This window comes from Podarcis erhardii (assembly GCF_964252035.2).
Source record: "Podarcis erhardii genome assembly, chromosome: 4".
NCBI classification, from domain to species: Eukaryota; Metazoa; Chordata; class Lepidosauria; order Squamata; family Lacertidae; genus Podarcis; species Podarcis erhardii.
Genome location: NC_138508.1, coordinates 10,098,675 through 10,117,104, shown reverse-complemented (window position 1 = coordinate 10,117,104; position 18,430 = coordinate 10,098,675). Strand labels below are relative to the sequence as shown.

The 18,430-nt window shown below is 45.9% G+C and overlaps 1 protein-coding gene across 1 annotated transcript in view; it reads left to right on the top strand.

The window, feature by feature from the left end:
- The window catches only part of LOC309340620 (retinal guanylyl cyclase 2-like), a gene marked incomplete at its 5' end in the record, with an annotated part of 53,189 nt that extends 47,709 nt beyond the window's left edge, over nt 1-5,480 (top strand). Inside the window, 3 exons of the mRNA XM_081859504.1 lie at nt 109-203; nt 3,355-3,440; nt 5,355-5,480. Of these exons, the coding sequence (XP_081715630.1) occupies nt 109-203; nt 3,355-3,440; nt 5,355-5,448 (275 nt within the window). The 3' untranslated portion in view covers nt 5,449-5,480. The remainder of the gene's footprint in view (nt 1-108; nt 204-3,354; nt 3,441-5,354) is intronic.
- Nucleotides 5,481-18,430: the final 12,950 nt, after the last annotated feature.

Here is an 18,430-nt window from a genome sequence, read left to right as displayed (position 1 = left end):
GGTGTGCTGGCCCTGACAGGTGGACTCCGACACTTGGAAACATGACAAAGATCTGAAGTTGAAACTTTTCTTCCTTTTCCCCCTTTTTCAAAAAAATAAAAATGGCAGCGTACAGAATCCACATCAGCCGAAGCACCATGAAAACCCTGAAGAGCCTAAACGAAGGTTATAAAGTAGAATTCAGGGGGAAGACGGAGCTGAAGGTAAGGAATAAGAGCTGGACGGAAACATCTGGCTGGAAGGATCTTGTCTCCTGCTTAACCCTCTTGCTTTGCCAAAGACAACATTTTTGCTTTCAGGGGAGTGATAGAGCAATGAGGGGCCATAGCTCAGTGATGGAACATATGCTTGGCATGCAGAAGGTCTCAGGTTTAGCCAACAACAGTTTCAGGCAGGGTTGCGCATATGCCCTGGAGAGATGCTTCCAGTCAGTGTAGGCCATAGGTAGGCAAACTAAGGCCCGGGGGCCAGATCCGGCCCAATCGCCTTCTAAATCCGGCCCGCAGACGGTCCAGGAATCAGCGTGGTTTTCCATGAGTAGAATGTGTACTTTTATTTAAAATGCATCTCTGGGTTATTTGTGGGGCGTAAGAATTTGTTCATTCTCGCCCCCCCCCAAAAATTGTCCAGCCCACCACATGGTCTGAGGGACAGTGGACCAGCCCCCCCAGCTGAAAAAGTTTGCTGACCCCTGGTGTAGGCTGACTCTAGACCATCGCTGTCAACCTTCTCTTTTTTTGCGGGAAATTCCCACTGTTGGTTAAACCACAGAGCCTAGGACTTGCCAATCAGAAGGTCGACAATTTGAATCCCCGCGACGGGGTGAGCTCCCATTGGTCGGTCCCTACTCCTGCCAACCCAGCAGTTCGAAAGCACGTCAAAGTGCAAGTAGATAAATAGGTACCACTCCAGCAGGAAGATAAATGGCGTTTCCGTGCGCTGCTCTGGTTCGCCAGAAGCGGCTTAGTCATGCTGGCCACATGACCCGGAAGCTGTACGCCGGCTCCCTCAGCCAGTAGAGCGAGATGAGCGCCGCAACCCCAGAGTCAGTCACAACTGGACCTAATGGTCAGGGGTCCCTTTACCTTTACCTTTACCCTTACCCTTATTCCAGCGCTGTTTCCCGCTGCTTCCCGCTGCTATCCCGGATTGTTAGATATCCCGTAGACTGTCCCCGGGACAGGGGAGGCTGCTGATCCCTTATTTTCAAATCTGAAAGTTGACAACTATGCTCTAGACCAGTGTTTCCCAACCTTGGGCCTCCAGCTGTTTTTGGACTACAACTCCCATCATCCCTAGCTAGCAAGACCAGTGGTCAGGGATGATGGGAATTGTAGTTCAAAAACAGCTGGAGGCACAAGGTTGGGAAACACTGCTCTAGACTGATTCTATTAGAAGGCACAAACACCAACCATCAAAAACAGAGAATGGCCACAGGTTGCAGACAGGATATCTGCTGTACATGCAGAAGGTTCATTTCCCAGCTTTTTATATATATATATATATATATATAGAAAATTTGCTCCAAAAACCAACAGTTCTGACATGGGCTGCCATATGCTCGGGTTTCCCCAGACATTTTTACCGATTTTCGGAAATTCCGCCCAGGCACTATTTCCGACAGATAAATCCCGGATAAGTCTGGGGAATTCTGGATGTATGGAACCCCAGGCAATAGGACCGAGGAGGTCTCAGGTTCAATCTCCAGCATCTCCTGTTAGATCAGCGGTACTCAACCTGTGGGTCACCAGATGTTGTTGGACTACAACTCACATCATCCCTGAGCTCTGGCCTTGCCACCTAAGGGTGATGGTAGTTGTAGTTCAACAACATCTGGGGACCCACAGGTGGAGAAAGGCTGTGTTAGATGGTCTTAGAAAGGAGATGATGGGGGAAAGCTTTGTTGGAGAACCTGGAGGAGCTTCTGCCAGCCAGAGGAGGCAACACTCAGTTTGGTGGACCGAAAGGTCCCTGGACTGGCAGAGATCAGCTTTAATATAATAATAATAATAATAATAATAATAATAATAATAATAATAATTTATTATTTATACCCCGCCCATTTGGCTGAGTTTCCCCAGCCACTCTGGGTGGCTCCCAATCAAGTGTTAAAAACAGTACAGCGTTAAATATTAAAAACTTCCCTGAACAGGGCTGCCTTCAGATGTCTTTTAAAGATAGGAGCTGATTATTTCCTTCACATCTGAAGGGAAGGCGTTCCACAGGGTGGGTGCCACTACCGAGAAGGCCCTCTTCCTGGTCCCTTGTAACCTCACTTCTCGCAGTCAGGGAACCGCCAGAAGGCCCTCAGCACTGGAGCTCAGTGTCCCGGGCTGAACGATGGGTGTGTTTAGGGCTTGAAAGGCCAGCACCAACACTTGGAATTGTGTTTGGAAACGTACTGGGAGCCAATGCAGATCTCTCAGAGATCTTTAAATGAGATGTAAGGAGAAGGAGGGGAAACTGGATCTTAGTCCAAGACATCTGCAGGTCACCAGGTGGAGGGAAGGCTGCTCAGCACGAAGTGTACATACAAGTGGAACGAATTCCTCTCATTCCACTCGGGATGGAGGAAAAATTCAATTCAGTTTGCATTTGAAGACCAACCGACTGAATATTTTGCTTGCCGAAATGATACCTGAACCAAAACACAGCCGTTCTTTGAAATTCACACCTCTCCGAATTTTGCAATGCAGTTCTTCAGCCAGATAATGTGTGCAAAAATGCACATTCAAGCGTGCTGTATTGTTTTTAATATTCGGTTGGAAGCCGCCCAGAGTGGCTGGGGAAACCCAGCCAGATGGGCGGGGTATGAATAATAAATTGTTATTTTAAAAATGCATCTAATAGTGACCATTACGTATAATATGGGGAAATGGCTTTGCAAAAACGGGTCTCTTGGGCCAAATTGCACAGAAGCGTATTTATGCCAGGGGAAATTTGCACTAAGAGGTTGATGAATTTTCACGTTGACTTAAAAAATTCTGCAAGCGGATGTAGAAATGGGGATCTGAAGGAAAGTGAAATTGACGGACTTGCCCCTTCCTATGCACCACATAAGGTGCCTTCTTCCTCTTCCTCTTCCTGCTCCTCCTCCTTCTGCACTTCTCCAAATCTGATCTGGAGGGTTGGGAAACCCCCAGGGCAGATCTGCAGATTGTGGGGGTTCCCGGGTGTACAGGGGGACTGGGGAAAATTCTGCCGCACATGCAGGTTTTGTTGTGCTTCTGCAGTTACTTTGCTGGGCCCAACACATCTGCACTTCCCAGTCGGAAGACTTCTGGTTATTATTTGCAAAAATGGCACTGACCATTCCAGTGAGTTTTTGATGGTCTCCCTTTTCCATGCTTATAGGGCAAAGGGTTAGAAGAAACCTATTGGCTGGTAGGAAAGAAGGGCTTCACCAAACTGTTACCACGTCCTCCTGAAGTGAAACCAGGGTGAGTACGGTTGTGGGCTTTAACAACAACAACAACAACAACACACACACACACACACACACATACACACACAAATACACAGTGGTACCTCGGGTTACAGACACTTCAGGTTACAGATGCTTCAGGTTACATATGCTTCAGGTTACAGACTCTGCTAACCCAGAAACAGTACCTCAGGTTAAGAACTTTGCTTCAGGATGAGAACAGAATCCGCGCGGCGGCGGCAGCAGGAGGCCCCATTAGCTAAAGTGGTACCTCAGGTTAAGAACAGTTTCAGGTTAAGAACGGACCTGAGTTCTTAACCTGAGGTACCACTATATATATATATATATATAGAGAGAGAGAGAGAGAGAGAGAGACTACCCCATCCATCTGGGGTTTTTCCCCAGCCACTCTGGGCGGCTCACAACAGAATATTAAAAATACATTAAAACATCAGTCATTCAAAACTTCCCTAAACAGGGCTGCCTTCAGATGTCTTCTAAAAGTCAGGTAGTTGTTTATCTCTTTGACATCTGATGGGAGGGTGTTCCACAGGGTGGGTGCCACTACTGAGAAGGCCCTCCGCCTGGTTCCCTGTAACCTCACTTCTCGCAGGGAGGGAACCACCAGAAGGCCCTCAGCGCTGGACCTCAGTGTCCAGGCAGAATGATGGGGGTGGAGACGCTCCTTCTGGTCTACTGGGCCGAGGCTGTTTAAGACTTTGAAGATCAGCACCAACACTTTGACATACTGGGAGCCAATGTAGGTCTTTCAAGACCCGTGTTATGTAGTCTTGGCAGCCGCTCCCAGTCACCAGTCTAGCTACCACATTCTCGAATAGTTGTAGTTTCTGGGTCACCTTCAAAGGTAGCCCTGGAATGAGTGAAATAGTTATTAATTATTTATTAACATTTATACATTGTAAACAAACAAACAAAACCCCTCAAAGCACTTAACAAAAAGAGAAAACTGTGGGCGACACCCTCTCTTCATGATCAGGGAGCCACAAAAAAGTGTATACTTTTTTGTATACACCGCATACTTTTTTTGTATACCGCATACTTTTTTTTGTATACACCGCATACTTTTGTAGACACCGCATACTTCACTTTTCCAAGGAATGTGGGCAAAAGTCAGATCCCTTAGAATGAATCTGAGCCTTGAGAAGCCCATAGAGCTGCAAGAGGAAGTAGGGAAGAGCATCTGTAATGGTTATAAGGGGTTACTTGCCGCCAGTTTTGGCTAGATTGCCTGGCTAACCATGCTTTGGCTGACAGCCCACACTCCATGGCCATTCAGTCGCTTGCAGAATCTGTCAGTGGGTGTTTCTTGAACCTCTTCCAGCATAAGAGCTGTTTGACGCCAAGTCTCCTCCTACTCTCCCTGCGCGGAACTCTTCTACGCAAGTAAGGGGAAAGCAGAGGTGTGCCTGCGCTTTCCCCACTGGTCTCGGGTGAAGAGTCTTGGAGACCTCTCTCCGCTTCCTCCATCTCCCCCCCTCCTCTACCAGTGTTGCGCTGAATTCCTTCCCCCCTGCTGGTCCCCTCTCCTGCATCGCTTTGGAGCCTTGCCTCCACTGCTCGTTCTGATGTCAGTTCCCTGACAGCATCGTTCTTCCAACTTCCTCCTTCAGCTCTATGTACTTTCTCAGAGAGTGAAAGCTCATTTCTACAGGGCGGTATGTGGCCACCATTGGCCCCGCCATTGGCAACCCCTGGATGAAGCAGCTCATAGACATTCCAAAATAAAGCACATAAATTCCTGTTATCTCGGGACAGGAAGTTCTGACTGCTGATTGTGCAAGCAGGTTTTTATACTAGGGCGGGTTGCTCTGGGCATGGGGAGCGAATGAGCTTCAGCTCAAGCAAGTCCTTATCGCCCGCCGCCCCGCATCAGAGAGGTGGTCTCCTATTTGCCGCTCATCTTTTGCAGCCAGCCGTGGCAGGACACAGTGACTCAAGAAATCAAAGCCGCCTTGAGGGATTCCAAGAGAAAGTCCACTAGCAAGCTCCACAAACAGTCCTGAAGAGACAGAAGGCAAAGAAGAACTGCAGGGAAATAGCGGTACCGTATTTTCCGCACCATAGGGCGCACCGGACCATAGGGTGCACCCAGCTTTTGTGGGGGGGGGGAATCAAGAAAAAAAAATATTTCCCCCCTCCAGTCCCAAAGAGCAGCGTACAGGCCGCACACAACCTCTCCCTGTCAGAGGGGTTGCGCGCAGCTATGGAACAAGCCAAGGCAGCAAGCGGGATGGATCCCGCTCGCTGTTTTGGCTTCCCCTTTAGCCCTGTGCAGCCTCTCCTTGCCGGGAGACGCTGCACAGGGCTAAAGAAGCCATAACCCCGTGCAGCCTCTCCTTGCGGAGGGGTTGCGCGCAGCTATGGAAGAAGGCAAAGCAGCCAGCAGGATGGATCCCGCTCGCTGTTCTGGCTTCTCCTTTAGCCCCGTGCAGCCTCTCCTTGCCGGGAGACGCTCCGCAGGGCTAATGGATGGATCCTGCTCGCTGCTTTGGCTTCCCCTTTAGCCCCGTGCAGCCTCTCCCTGCTGGAGGGGTTGCACGCGGCTATGGCACAAGTCTGTGTTCGCTCCATAGGACGCACACACATTTCCCCTCAATTTTTGGAGGGGAAAAACTGCATCCAATAGAGCGAAAAATACGGTAAATTCTGTTTCTTTTAAAGCCGTGGCTGATCACCACGATCCGGGCCACCACCTCTGTGCCTGCTTTGGTTTTGCTGCTGAGAAAGGTCTGGATGGAACCAGCCTGGAAATCTGTGTGCAGGATTCTAGCCCCGTGGCAATATTTAGGATTCCTGGGCTGGGGAAATTATGCGGTTTTAGTTGTGATTCCGGCATTGCAGGAGTTTGAGCTAGATGACATCGCCAGTGGCATCACATAGGGGGCATAGGGGTCCAGGGTCCGATCCCACGACTTGCAAAGTGTTGCGGCAAATCAGTCTGGTCGGAATGCTTGGAAGGGTTCCTATGTGCCCTGTTGCTTCCTCCGCATCTTAGCTTCCCAGCCCATTTAACCCCTGTGTTGCAAACAATAGTCAGTGATATCCAAGGCAACATGATGACCAAATACAACAACAACAACAACAATTTATTATTTATACCCCGCCCATCTGGCTGGGCTTCCCCAGCCACTCTGGGCGTCTTCCAAAAAAATATTAAAATACAGCAATACATCAAACATTAAAAGCTTCCCTAAACAGGGCTGCCTTCAGATGTCTTCTAAAAGTCTGGTAGTTGTTGTTCTCTTTGACATCTGGTGGGAGGGCGTTCCACAGGGAGGGTGCCACCACCGAGAAGGCCGTCTGCCTGGTTCCCTGTATCTTGGCTTCTCGCAGGGAGGGAACTGCCAGAAGGCCCTCGGAGCTGGACCTCAGTGTCCAGGCAGAACAATGGGAGACTCTCCTTCAGTCATGTCTATTTTGACAAGCAATGGCCAGCTGGGAGTCCCTGCACCCCACCTGCTACCTGATCCTTCTAATGGGAGACACCTGGGATTGGACCTGGAAACGTCTGCAAGCTGAGCCTAAACCATGAGCTATGGTCCCAGCCCTCAGGTGAAGACAAATTTCCTTTGGGGAAGACCTATGGCTCAGTGATGGAACACCTGGCAGATTGCCCCAGGTTCATTTCTTGGTGTCTCAAGGACCCCATCTGAAACCTTGGAGAACAGCAGACAGGCTAGACAGATCAGTGGCTTGGCTTGGGATAAGACAACTTCCTATATCCCTGGATTTTTGTGTGTTCACATCCAGCTCTAATAAAATCAATGTGTTAAAATACTTGATGGTTTTTGACGTTCTTTGACACCGTTTGACTGAGTGGTTTGCCATCTTGCAATCAATGTGTGACATGGTTAAAGGATTTTGTGTCCTGCTTTCTGCGTTGACCTGTTCAGCATCTGGGAGAAGCTACTGAGAATGAAAAGATTCCCGTTAAGAATCAGGCCAATGGCCCATACTGGATCAGGCAATGGCCTATCCTGTCCATCTACAGACTAGGACCGTCGTACCTACGGGACCACCTCTCCTTATATGCCCCGAGGAGGACCTTAAGGTCCACAAATGACAACACTTTGGAGGTCCCAAGTCGCAAGGTAGTTAGATTGGTCTCAACTAGGGTCAGGGCCTTTTCAGCACTGGCCCCGACTTGGTGGAACGCTCTGTCACAAGAGACCAGGGCCCTAAGGCAATTGACTCTTTCCACAGGGCTGGAAGACAGAGCTATTCCGCCTGGCCTTCGGCTTGGACTCACTCTGACTCCTTATATGGGATTTGGTATATAAATTTTCCCTTGGCTTTTTTGCTGGCCAATGTAGGACCAGCATGGATAGCTGGCTTGGGTGAATAGCTGATGTTTCCTCCCTTTATGTTCTTGATTTATGGGCTACTACTAAAATGGGGCTGCATTTTAAGCCGTATTTTAAGCCGTACTTTAATTAACTGTTTTTTTCTTTTTTTCTATTACGTTTTATTGTGATTTATATTTGGTGTTAGCCGCCCTGAGCCCAGCCCTGGCCGGAGAGGGCAGGGTATAAATAAAAAATTATTATTATTATTATTATTATTATTATTATTATTATTATTATTACCTGTGAATTTGGGTCTCCATCCATTTTTGGACTACAATTCCCATCATCTTTAGCAGTGGCCAGGGACGATGGGAATTGTAGTCCAATGTTTGGGAAACACCCATCTTACCTGAACATAGCAAAGGTCGGCACATCTCTTTCCACTAGGGGGCAGGCATGAAGCGCTTATTAAAATCCACATTAAATCTGTGTGTGTCTGTGCGCGAGAGCACATGTAGACAAGGCTCACATTTGTGACTTCCGAACGGGTGGAAATGGCCCAGCTGCCAAATCTTTTCCTTTTTAGATCCTCCACTCCACTCCCCTTCCAACTTTTCTCATCCCCCATCACATCCCTCGCTAACTTTGCCTGCTGAGTAACGCAGGCTGAACCCTTTTTAAAAAATCCTATTTAGAAATTCTTTACATTTCTCGGCGATGAGAAACGTCTTTCCAAGCTGTAAAACATCTGGAAGGCAAATGCCATATGGACAGCGAAGTCTGGGAGACTGGGCTGCTCTCGGCCGAATCGTAATCCGCTGGGGACCAGGCCATCAGCTCATTTGCAGTTGGCATATATATATATATCTCATTGAGTCAAGGCAGATCCAGACACCCAGTTATGTACGCTGCCAACCAATCTCTGCTTCTCTCTCAGCTGCATCCGAGTTCGATTTCAGCTCATTTATTCAGCCATCAATTGGTCATTTATTGGCTCGCTTTCTGCCAGACTCGTTTTACTGTAATGGACGTTTGATTTGAAGAAGGGAAAAAACCCTGGCTGATCAATTTGTATTCATTAATTCTTCATATTAAGACCATCAGCAGATTAAAAAACAACAACCCCAGAGCTGATTGATTGTATCAGTTGGAATCCATCTATCTGCATGAAATAATTCATAAGAGAATAACCCCTTGCTTGGAGTTTGATGATACTCACACCACAATTTAGGAGACACGCATTGCCTCTTCTAAAAAGAAGGTTACCGTATGCAGGGTGTTTTTTGGGGAGGGGGGGTTGTGTGTGTGCCACATGCATTACAAATAATTAAAATGGCTGGTTTTAAAAAATATAAATACAGTGGTACCTCTGGTTGTGAACGGGATCCATTCCGGAGGCCCGTTCGCAACATGAAAAGAGCGCAACCCGCAGCAGTCGCGATTTGCCGCTTCTGCGCATGTGTGTGAAGTCATGTTGCACATCTGCGCATGCGTGAGCGGCGAAACCCGGAAGTTACCCTTTCTGGTACTTCCGGGTCACTGCGGGACGTAACCTGAAAGAACGTAACATGAAGCAGACGTAACCAGAGGTACCACTGTAATAATAATCTCCTAGCTGATTCGGCAGGGAGACTTCCCTTGATCGAAATATTTCATTATATTGGAGGATGTGATCCTGTGCCCACTGGCCAAGGAAGAAGCCCCACTGAACTAAGTGGGAAAATGCCTGAGATGAAATGTTTAAAGTTGCAGCGCAAATGCTACAATCCTGATTGTCGCTTACATTTCATTCCTCTGATCTGCACAGGAAGCTATTTAACAGCTACTAGTGTATTGCTTGTTAATTTATAGGATTTTGTTTCCAGACCTTTTCTGCACACCTTCCAGCATGTCAATATCCTTCTTAAATTGTGGTGCCCAGAATTGTACACGGCGTTGCAGGTGCAGCCTCACCAAGGCAGAACAGAGGGGTAACTATTACTTCCTCTGAATAATAAACTGGATTTAAATAGAACATTGGGTCCCGAAGTAAACATAGATTTTCCCAGTAAACAAAGAACCTGGATCTTTACACATAAGCACACAAACACTTGTATAAGAGTTTCCTCCATTTAAATAAATAAACGGAGAAACCATTGTTAGATACCAGGAATTGTACATCCGAACGTTCGCACTCACCACAAAACTGTGGTGCAAAGATTTTTTGCTGGGACTGCAGAAGGAAACATCTGGGTTAAGAACACAGGGAGAATTGCAGGGTGCATGGCTTTTAAAAGGGATTTGGACAGGAAGGTGTGATGGTTTGAAGTGTGCCAGGAATATGGTTTGGAGTCTGTCCACAGCAGAGTTCACTGAGGAGGACAGAAGAACAGAAGCTGAAGGTTCAGGCAGAGGATATCGTCCGGGCAGAGCTCAGAGGTCAGGACTCTGAGACGGAGTGAAGACTTAGAAGACCGAAGCTGCAAGCCCTGCAAACAATCAAATTAAAAAATGGCAATGCAAAGCAAGGACCCCATTGGTTGGAAAACTCCACAAACTGCAGAGTTGCTTCATGCATTGAAATGAATCGGTGGTGTTCACGAAAAAGAATTTGTGTCTTGGGTTAGGACTTGGTTCGCATCTGAAGCTCACTTGGGCCAGCTACTCTGTGTGTGTGTGTGTTTGTGTGTGTGTGTGTGTCAGCCTAGCCTTCCTCGCAGGGTCGTTGTGACAATAAGCTCCTCTGCCTCCCTGTTTACATTGATCTCCTTGGTGGGGGGGAATATGGGATATAAGTGGAATAGTGAATAAGAAGAAAATGACTGGGCTTACCAAAAAAAAAGTCGGCATAACAGAATACCAGCACAAAGGCATTCAAAAACAATGCCCAAAGGATCAGCTTTATTTATTTATTTATTTATTTTATTAACATAGAAAATACATACATATACATTTACACAATACATGTACACAACACACTACCTAATTTTCATAACATAAAACATGCCTACCTTATACTATACATCCAGTAGTGATGTATGGAAGTGAGAGCTGGACCATAAAGAAAGCTGATCGCCGAAGAATTGATGCTTTTGAATTCTGGTGCTGGAGGAGACGGACTGCAAGAAGATCAAACCTCTCCATTCTGAAGGAAATCAGCCCTGAGTGCTCACTGGAAGGACAGATCCTGAAGCTGAGGCTCCAAGACTTTGGCCACCTCATGAGAAGAGAAGACTTCCTGGAAAAGACCCTGATGCTGGGCAAGATGGAGGGCACAAGGAGAAGGGGACAACAGAGGACAAGATGGTTGGACAGTGTTCTCGAAGCTACCAGCATGAGTTTGACCAAACTGCAGGAGGCAGTGGAAGACAGGAGTGCCTGGCGTGCTCTGGTCCAGGGGGTCACGAAGCGTTGGATGCGACTAAACGACTAAACAACAACATACTATACATATCTACATACCTACACACCTACCCCACACGGACACCCGCCAAGTGACTTGACTTCCAGCCGTTCTTGTTACGCTACTTTATTTTTCCAACTAGCTTAAATACATTTTATTATTTCTTTTATCTCTTCTCTTCTCTTAACTTAACTCTCACTCTAATCATTTTCTGGATTCACTCAGTATCTGTCAGAAATTCTACTTTTTCCACATAAATGTTGATGTATTCCTACTCCTTATTCACTTTTTGTACCATATCTCCTCTTATCCTCCCTGTTAGTTCGGCAATATGGAAGTATTCCATCATTTTAGATAACCAGTCTGTTTTAGTTGGGACGCTGCTGCTTTCCCCATTTTTGGCAATCAATAACCTTGCCGCCGTAATTGCATACATAAATATTGGTCTGACCGTTCTTTTTATTTCCTCTGACATGATACCTAGGAAAAAGGATTCTGGGTTTTTTTCAAATGAAAATCTAAATATCTTTTCCCGTTCATTATAGACATTTTCCCAAAATCCCACTATCTCTTTGCACTCCCACCACATATGTAGAAAGGTTCCTGCCTAAAGGATCAGCTCTAAAAGACTTTCGCTGGATGATAGGACATTCTTTATGTATGCAACTACAGCAGCAAGAATTCTTTTGGCAAAGTATTGGAAGATGCAAGAATTACCTACTCTGGAAGAATGGCAGACGAAGGTGACAGAATTCATGGGATTGGCAGAGATGACCGGCAGAATCCGCGACCAGGGGAGAGAGACAGTGGAAGAGGACTGGAAGAAATTCAAAATATATCTCAAAGACTCTTGTAAAATCGAGGATCGTTAAGATGTCAAGGGGTATGAATTAGAGAATTACAGCTGTAAACAATAATTTTAAGTAAATCTAAAGAGAATTAATAAGGAAATTGATCAAAGGGTTGCTAAAGAATTGTGAAATAAGGATGCAGGGAAAGGGAGGTAAGGGGAAGTCATGTTCTATATGTTTTTGTTCTGTGTTCTGTTTGTTTTGTTTTTGTTGTGATGTGTCAGAAAACTTAATAAAAATTATTTTTTTTAAAAAAAAAAAGACTTTCGCTGGATGGTTGTGAGCCAGTGATCCACTATCATTCGGCTCAGCCTACCTCAGAGGGTTGTTGTAAGGATCAATGGAACCACGCCAAGCATTCTGCCCTGAGCTCTCTGGAGTTGGTTAGAGCGTGATGCTGATAACGCCGAGGTTGCAGGTTCAATTTCCGTAAGGGACAACTGTGTGTTTCTGCATTCCAGGGGGTTGGACTAGATGATCCTCAGGGTGCCCTCTAAGTCTGTGATTCTATGATTCTGCGCTGAGAATTTGAAAGGAGAGTTGCTGTTCCCAGAGTGCAAATTCGCCCCACTTTTGCCTAACTCAAAGATGAATTGCAGGCTGTGATATTCTTTCAGAAACCTGTTTGAAACCTGGGAAAGAGAAATGTGTGCCTATGTATTAAAGGCCTTTGAAGATACAGTATGCTGGTACCAGACCCACACCTGACATTCAGGTGGGCATAGCTTGCTAGGTGTTATGTACTGAGTTGAATAGGATCCAAAATGCAGCAGTCTGATTGGTCCTAGAACAATAGGATTCAGAATGCAGCAGTCTGATTAGTCCTAGAACAATAGGATCCAAAATGCAGCAGTCTGATTGGTCCTAAAACAATAGGATCCAGAATGCAGCAGTCTGATTGGTCCTAGAACAATAGGATCCAGAATGCAGCAGTCTGATTGGTCCTAAAACAATAGGATCCAGAATGCAGCAGTCTGATTGCTCCTAAAACAAGAGGATCCAGAATGCAGCAGTCTGATTGCTCCTAAAACAAAAGGATCCAGAATGCAGCAGTCTGGTTGGTCCTAGAACAATAGGATCCAGAATGCAGCAGTCTGATTGCTCCTAAAACAAGAGGATCCAGAATGCAGCAGTCTGATTGCTCCTAAAACAAGAGGATCCAGAATGCAGCAGTCTGATTGCTCCTAAAACAAAAGGATCCAGAATGCAGCAGTCTGGTTGGTCCTAGAACAATAGGATCCAGAATGCAGCAGTCTGATTGCTCCTAAAACAAGAGGATCCAGAATGCAGCAGTCTGATTGCTCCTAAAACAAGAGGATCCAGAATGCAGCAGTCTGGTTGGTCCTAGAACAATAGGATCCAGAATGCAGGAGTCTGATTGGTCCTAGAACAACAGGATCCAGAATGCAGCAGTCTGATTGGTCCTAGAACAATAGGATTCAGAATGCAACAGTCTAATTGGTCCTAGAACAATAGGATCCAGAATGCAGCAGTCTGATTGGTCCTAGAACAACAGGATCCAGAATGCAGCAGTCTAATTGGTCCTAAAACAATAGGATCCAGAATACAGCAGTCTGATTGGTCCACAGGAGCCACCCAAACCAGCTCCAGGTGAAAGTGAATCCGCAACCTGATTGGCCTACAGGAGAATCCCGGAATTAGCCAATATACTGTATATAAAGCAGACGTTCTGGGGGAACTTGCATTCCTCCTCACCACTATGAGCTGAATAAAGGTAAAGGTAAAGGGACCCCTGACCATTAGGTCCAGTAGTGGCCGACTCTGGGGTTGCGGTGCTCATCTCGCTTTATTGGCCAAGGGAGCCGACGTACAGCTTCCGGGTCATGTGGCCAGCATGACTAAGTCGCTTTTGGTGAACCAGAGCAGCACACGGAAACACCATTTACCTTCCCGCCAGAGTGGTACCTATTTATCTACTTGCACTTTTACGTGCTTTCAGACTGCTAGGTTGGCAGGAGCAGGGACCGAGTAACAGGAGCTCACCCCGTCACAGGGATTCAAACCGCCGACCTTCTGATCGGCAAGTCCTAGGCTCTGTGGTTTAACCCACAGTGCCACCTAAAGAGCATGGAATCCGCTCTCGACTCTGAGTATATTTCACCAGGGATGGCCAGGTGGGCCAAATTTGGACCCCTGGTGGGGACAAAGCTGACCCACTGACTAGAGGTGCCACCCTAACCTTACAGCAGCAGTTCTCAACCTGTGGGTCCTCAGATGTTGTTTGACTACAACTCCCATCATCCCTGAGCTCTGGCCTTGCTAGCTAGGGGTGATGGGAGTTGTAGTTCAAGAACATCTGGGCACCCACAGGTTGAGAAAGGCTGCCTTAGAGGGTCGAGATGCCCCACTGCTGGTGTGTGTCATGTGAAACAAAGCCTTGCTCAAGCCATGTTTGGCTCTTAAAAATGACTCTGTCTTCAACCAAAACATATGTTACTGTGGAACTTAGGAAACTGCGTTATACAGAAAGAAGGTTCTTTTCATCATATGTGGTGGTCTTGCTGGAAGGTTAAAGCTTACTGGGAAATGATATATAATGAATTGAAAAGGATGTTCAAAATAACTTTAATTAAAAAAAGAAGCTTCTCTTTTGGGAATTATAGGGACAGAATTAGCTAAATTGTATAGAAATTTATTTATGTATGCTACTACAGCAGCAAGAATGCTACTTGCCCCAAAATGGAAAGAAGCAGAAGTCCCAGCAAAGGAAGAATGGATACAGAAACTCATGGAATATGCAGAAATGGCGAAACTCACCCGAAGAATAAGAAATCAAGATAACAAATTCTTTATAACAGAATGGAAATGGTTTATTGAATATTTACAGATAACTTGTAAACAGATAAAAACATTAGCAGGATTATCGTAGTTTTATAAGAGCATATATTTACAGTTGATAATTAAATGAGTAAGTTAAATGAATTTGGACATGCAGAAGATATGGGGGAAAAATTAATTTAGGGAACCGCAGAAGGAAGGAAGAGGGAAGGAAGTCAAATTTTGAAATGTTAAAATGGATTGTAAAATTAATGAAATGTATAAATTTGCAAAGTATAAATAAAAAACTTTTTTTTTTAAAAAAAAAAGGAAGATGCCTTATACAGAGTTAGACCACTGCCCCACAGTGCTCTCCAGGACTTCACACAGGAGCAGTCTTTGACCAGCTCCATCCAGAGATGCCAGGGATTGAATCTGCTGTGCAAAACAACGCATAGAAGACTATGGAACTCCTTGCCACAAGAGGCAGTGAGGCCAGCAACTTGGGTGGTTTTATGCATAGCTCAGTTGGTTAGAGAGTGGTGCTGACAATAATAATAATAGTAATAATAGTACTGTGGTACCTCGGGTTACGTACTTAATTCGTTCCGGAGGGGAGGTCCGTTCGTAACCTGAAACTGTTCTTAACCTGAAGCACCACTTTAGCTAATGGGGCCTCCCGCTGCTGCCGCACCACCGGAGCATGATTTCTGTTCTCATCCTGAAGCAAAGTTCTTAACCTGAAGCACTATTTCTGGGTTAGCGGAGTCTGGAACCTGAAGCGTATGTAACCTGAAGCGTATGTAACCTGAGGTACCACTGTAATAATAATAATAATAATAATAATAATAATAATAATAATATAAAATATTTTTATTTATACTCCGCCCTCACTGGCCAGAGCCAGGCTCAGGGCGGCTAACATCAATAAAAACACAGTAAAAACACAATAGGGGAAAGAGAGAGAGAAAAAAAACCCCAATTTAAAATACAGGTTAAAATGCAATTTAAAACGCAGCCTCATTTTAAAGTAGCCGATAAATCAAGACCATAAGGGGAGAGAAACGTAAGGGTCAGACTGAGTCCAAACCAAAGGCCAGGCGGAACAGCTCTGTCTTGCAGGCCCTGCGGAAAGATGTCAAGTCCCGCAGGGCCCTGGTCTCTTGTGACAGAGCGTTCCACCAAGTCGGGGCCAGTACTGAAAAGACCCTGGCCCTAGTTGAGACCAATCTAACCACCTTGCAACTTGGGAACTCCAATATGTTGTTATTTGTGGACTTTAAGGTCCTCCGCGGGGCATAATAGGAGAGGCGGTCCCATAGGTATGAGGGCTTTAAATAACAAGGTTGCAGGGGGTTAGATCCTCAAAGTCTCTTCCAACTCTAAAAAATTCTATGATTCTCCACAGTTGGAGGCTGCAATACTTCTGAGGTAATGGTAACGCGGGTGGCGCTGTGGTAGAAACCACCGAGTCTCTTGGGCTTGACGATCAGAAGGTCGGCGGTTCGAATCCCTGTGACGGAGTGAGCTCCCCTTGCTCTGTCCCACCTCCTGCCAACCTAGCAGTTCGAAAGCACACCAGTGCAAGTAGATAAATAGGTACTGCTGTGGCGCAATGGTAAACGGCATTCCCATGCACTCTGGTTTCCATCATGGTGTCCCGTTGCGCCAGAAGCGGTTTAGTCCTGCTGGCCACATGACCTGGAAAGCTGTCTGTGAACAAATGCCGGTTCCCTCGGCTTGAATGTGAGATGAGCACCGCAACCCCACAGTCGCCTTTGACTAGACTTCACCATCCAGGGGTCCTTTACCTTTACCTACTTCTGCGTACCAGTTGCTGGAGACCACTGCCCTAGAAATATGCTAGGAAAATGGAAAGCTGCCATAACAGAGCTGGACCCCTGGTCCACCCAGCTAAGCCCTCCAGGGAATGCTTGGATTTTGAGTCCTGCAACATGAGGAGCAGGGATATAATTCAAGATGGAAGGCACCTTGCTGTTGGCTTAAGGACAAACACTTAGTGACCTCTAGGATAATCCAGGCACAGGGGTTGAAGCTGGTACAAAAATGGTATTATAATTCAGTAAGGTTATATCATATTACAAAATCTGGAAGTAAGAATTGCTGGAGGAAATGTGGAGTGATGGGAACATACAGTCATATGTGGTGGGATTGTCCATTAGTTAATGAATTTTGGAAACACATTGGTATAGAAATATGGGGCATCGTGGGAAGGAACGTGGAAATAACTAAATTAATGGTTCTTGTTACTCAGTACTGTGTTAAAAACAAAAGAGGAAAGTAAATGGGTAAAATTAATGGTAACCTCAGCCAGACAGGTTATAGCGAGTAACTGGAAAAATGCAGAAGAGCTAGGGATAAACCAATGGAGGAAAAAAACTGAATAATATTATAATTTTAGAATACCTAACTGTGAAAATACATAGAATGAAAGGGTTTAAGGTCAGTGAGAAGGAGGAGGATTGGTTTGAGAAGATACTCAATTATTTGAGTAGGTTTGAACAATTTGGGGCAATTAAAATGTTAAAAGTTAAATAAACCTTGTGGAAGGAGGAGTGTTAAGGTATATAGAAGTATACCTAGGGTTAATTTGAATATGTTATTATTGAATATTATTGAATATGTATATTATTGAATAATGTATATTATTGAATATTGTACACCCAATGTATCAGCTGCCAGGGGGTTTCACTGTTTGTGTTTTGGCGGTTGGTAAAAAAATAAAAGTAAAAAAACAACAACCCCTTAGCGCATTGCGGGAGGGCCATGCTCAGTGGTAGAGCATCTCGTAAGAGCATAAGAGCAGTCTGCTGGATCAGGCCAATAGCCCATCCAGCCCAGCACCCTGTTCTCGTAGGGGCCAACCAGATGTCTGCGTGAAACCCACAAGCAGGAACCGGGCACAAAGGCCCTCTCCTCTTCTGTGGTTTCCAGTAACTGGCGTTCAGAAGCATGGCTGCTTCTAAGTATGGAGACAGAGCAGAGCCTCTTTTAAAGCCATCCCAGCTGATGGCCAGCATTGTCCCCTGTGGCAGGGAGTTCCATAGATTAACATCACTTGCATTGAGCAACTGCTGTCTGACCCTTATCTAGTGGAGTTTTTGCAAACTTCCCTTCATGCAAAAAGCCAGATCTTTGAGCGGGGGGTGGGGATGGGGGTGGAGAGCCCATTTGTTACACAAAACCTCCAACTTAGCTCTCATCTTGCAATCTGAAGGTTTCGTGTTTGAATCCCTCTTAGAACTGCCTTTTTTTGTTTTTTGTTTTGCTACTACAGACTAAACTGTTACGCTTGTGGAGCTAGTTTTGAATAACACACACACACACACACACACACACACACACACACACAAAATCCAAACACAACTGTTGCAGTGTTAGATTCCCTTTCTTTCCGCGCTGCGTGGGCGAAGGCACGAATTATCGCCAATTCACATCCCCCTTTGGACCATATGCTTTGGCTCTGTTGCATGGTGGGGCTGCTGTTCCTTCTCTCCAACCCCCTGACCCCCCCCCAACCACGCTTTAAGACGAACACGACTTGACCCAGACACCCACAGCCGCACACATCTGTATCTCAGGCAAGCGATCTCTGCGACCTCCAAGCGGCGACGTTTTGCTCGGGACGCACATCTGCAAAGAGGGAATTTCAGCTGGCATTCTTAGG